Source organism: Protobothrops mucrosquamatus, unplaced genomic scaffold (genome assembly GCF_001527695.2).
Source record: "Protobothrops mucrosquamatus isolate PMUCROS unplaced genomic scaffold, P.Mucros_1.0 scaffold2803, whole genome shotgun sequence".
In the NCBI taxonomy this organism is placed as follows: Eukaryota; Metazoa; Chordata; class Lepidosauria; order Squamata; family Viperidae; genus Protobothrops; species Protobothrops mucrosquamatus.
Window position 1 is genome coordinate 120,252 of NW_015388838.1, and position 2,003 is coordinate 122,254.

Here is a 2,003-nt window from a genome sequence, read left to right on the forward strand (position 1 = left end):
ATTAAAAACACCACCAGCCAAGCATTTGCTTCTGGGGGACGGAGCCAGCAAAAGCAGACAGAAGGCAGAGGGGACGATACTCCAGGCTTCTCGCATCCACGGCGAGAACCAATTCTGACGATCTGATGGAAAAGCAACACTTAAGACAGCTCGGGGGCCCTAAGCTGGCTTTAGAACGGCCTCGAATCTCCTCCGTTCCACCCAAGTCGTTCTGATATGCTACAGCCAGACATCTTTGGGGGGGGGGGGGAGGCAGAGAAAGCCACGGGCAGTTCCCAGGAGGGCTCACCTGGCCCTATCCAAGCAGTCACTTCGATCTGCATGCCAAAAAACAGCTTCCCTTTGGAGGCATTCAGAGCCTTCTCCTGATCCTCCTGCTGCCGGAAGAAGACCAATCCGTATCGCTCTTCGGAGGCTCCGTGAATCTGGACGGAGGTCACCTTCCCGTATTTCTTGAATTCATGGAACAGCCCGTCCTTGAGGCTGGTGTCTACACCGCAAGGAGCAAACCAAAAGAAGGCACGGTCAGCTTTGGCATCCTTTAGCTTGAAGCTTCTGTCGGCGTTGTACGCTTTTCTACTCATAATTAATAGAGCAAGCACACAAAAGATTCACGCAACTCCTGGCGTGGCCGCCCCTAGCACCTGCTCCCCCTCCTCTCCTTTCTTGAAGCAGCCCCTGCCCGTACCTTACTGTAGGTAGCATCTGCATTTGGGCTGGGGGGATACAGAAATGAAAAAGAGGGCCCAAAGAACCCTCCCCATCCCCGGAAAAAGAGGAAGCCTAAAATATTTGTGTTGGTCAAAGAAAAGGCTGAACCATCTTGCAGCCCCACCCCACCCTTCTCTACGCTGAGCAGAGGGACGGGCCCGGATTTCCTTGGGGGTAAAATCTCTATTACAACACGCAAGGGGAGGCAGTCTATCCAAGGCCTGTTTCAGTAAAAAAAAAAAAGATCAAACCACCTATTTACAAAATGTAGGCCAGAGCAACCAATACTGTAATTATAAAGGTGGTGTCTCATTCAACTGGCTCTACGTGTTCGGGAGTGTTCTCGTCAGCTTCGGCACAGCTGGGTGGAGCGGCCCCTGCGATGCAGGCAGGTTGCGTGGGACTTACCTGTAGAACGCACAGGAAGATTTTGGACCTTGATCCCGAAGCTTTTACGGGGCTCATCTTTTTCCAGGGGTGGAAGCAACTGGGAGGTGGGGGCTGGAACAGCTGTCGACTGAACGGAACGGGCAGGAGACTCATCACTCGAACTGCTACTAGAGTCGCTGCTGCGGGCACAGAAGGAGACAGGGAGAAATGCAGTTAGCAACAGTTATGCAGAGGCTCCAAGCAAGGCGTCAGGCTTGCCTTCTTCTCCCATCCCATATATTGTGTCATCTTCAAGGAAGTGCGAAGGGGTGGGAAAGGATTTAGGGCAAGTCATAATCCAAAATCTCTTTTTAACTCTTCGGTGAAGGAGAATCAATCGTCCATTTTAAAGCATCTACGATCTAAAAGAATGTAGACATGCAGCCAGAGAATTCGGATTAACCGAAACAGCCAGCACACTTATTTATTAATAAAGAGCTCTGCATCAGAGACCTACAAAGGCTTGGAACCTCCTTCTTGGTTCCCACACAACAGAAGGCAACGTTCATAAAAACAACTCAGCCCACTCAAAGAATTTCAGCCTGACTGAAAGCTTGCAAAATCCTCAGACAAAGGAGTCAAACAAACGCCATCCGGGTAAGGTGCAATGCAAAATGCCCGCACGCTGACAACAGGGAAGTTAATTAAATTTTCAGTTTCAGCTTATCAGTAGTAATACAGGAAGCCTGGAAAATTATACTGATTTTTTTTTCCCCCAGAGAGCAGCACGATCAAAAAGAACAGTTATTTGTTTGCCTTCTGCCAATAAACTAAGCAAAGTACAGGTTGTAAAACCACAGTAAACAACTTATGACTTGCAAATCTTAAATCTGCTTGTCCCAGCTCGGCCCCTCCCAAATATT

General features: G+C 49.2%; 1 protein-coding gene across 1 annotated transcript in view; it reads right to left on the reverse strand.

Annotated features, from left to right (window-relative positions):
- Positions 1 to 2,003, reverse strand: part of SPEN (spen family transcriptional repressor) — a 51,468-nt gene that overhangs the window by 17,772 nt on the left and 31,693 nt on the right. Inside the window, exons 4-5 of the mRNA XM_015825786.1 lie at positions 1,120 to 1,280; positions 290 to 490 (exon numbers count right to left, since the gene is read on the reverse strand). Coding sequence (XP_015681272.1) covers positions 290 to 490; positions 1,120 to 1,280 — 362 coding nt within the window. The remainder of the gene's footprint in view (positions 1 to 289; positions 491 to 1,119; positions 1,281 to 2,003) is intronic.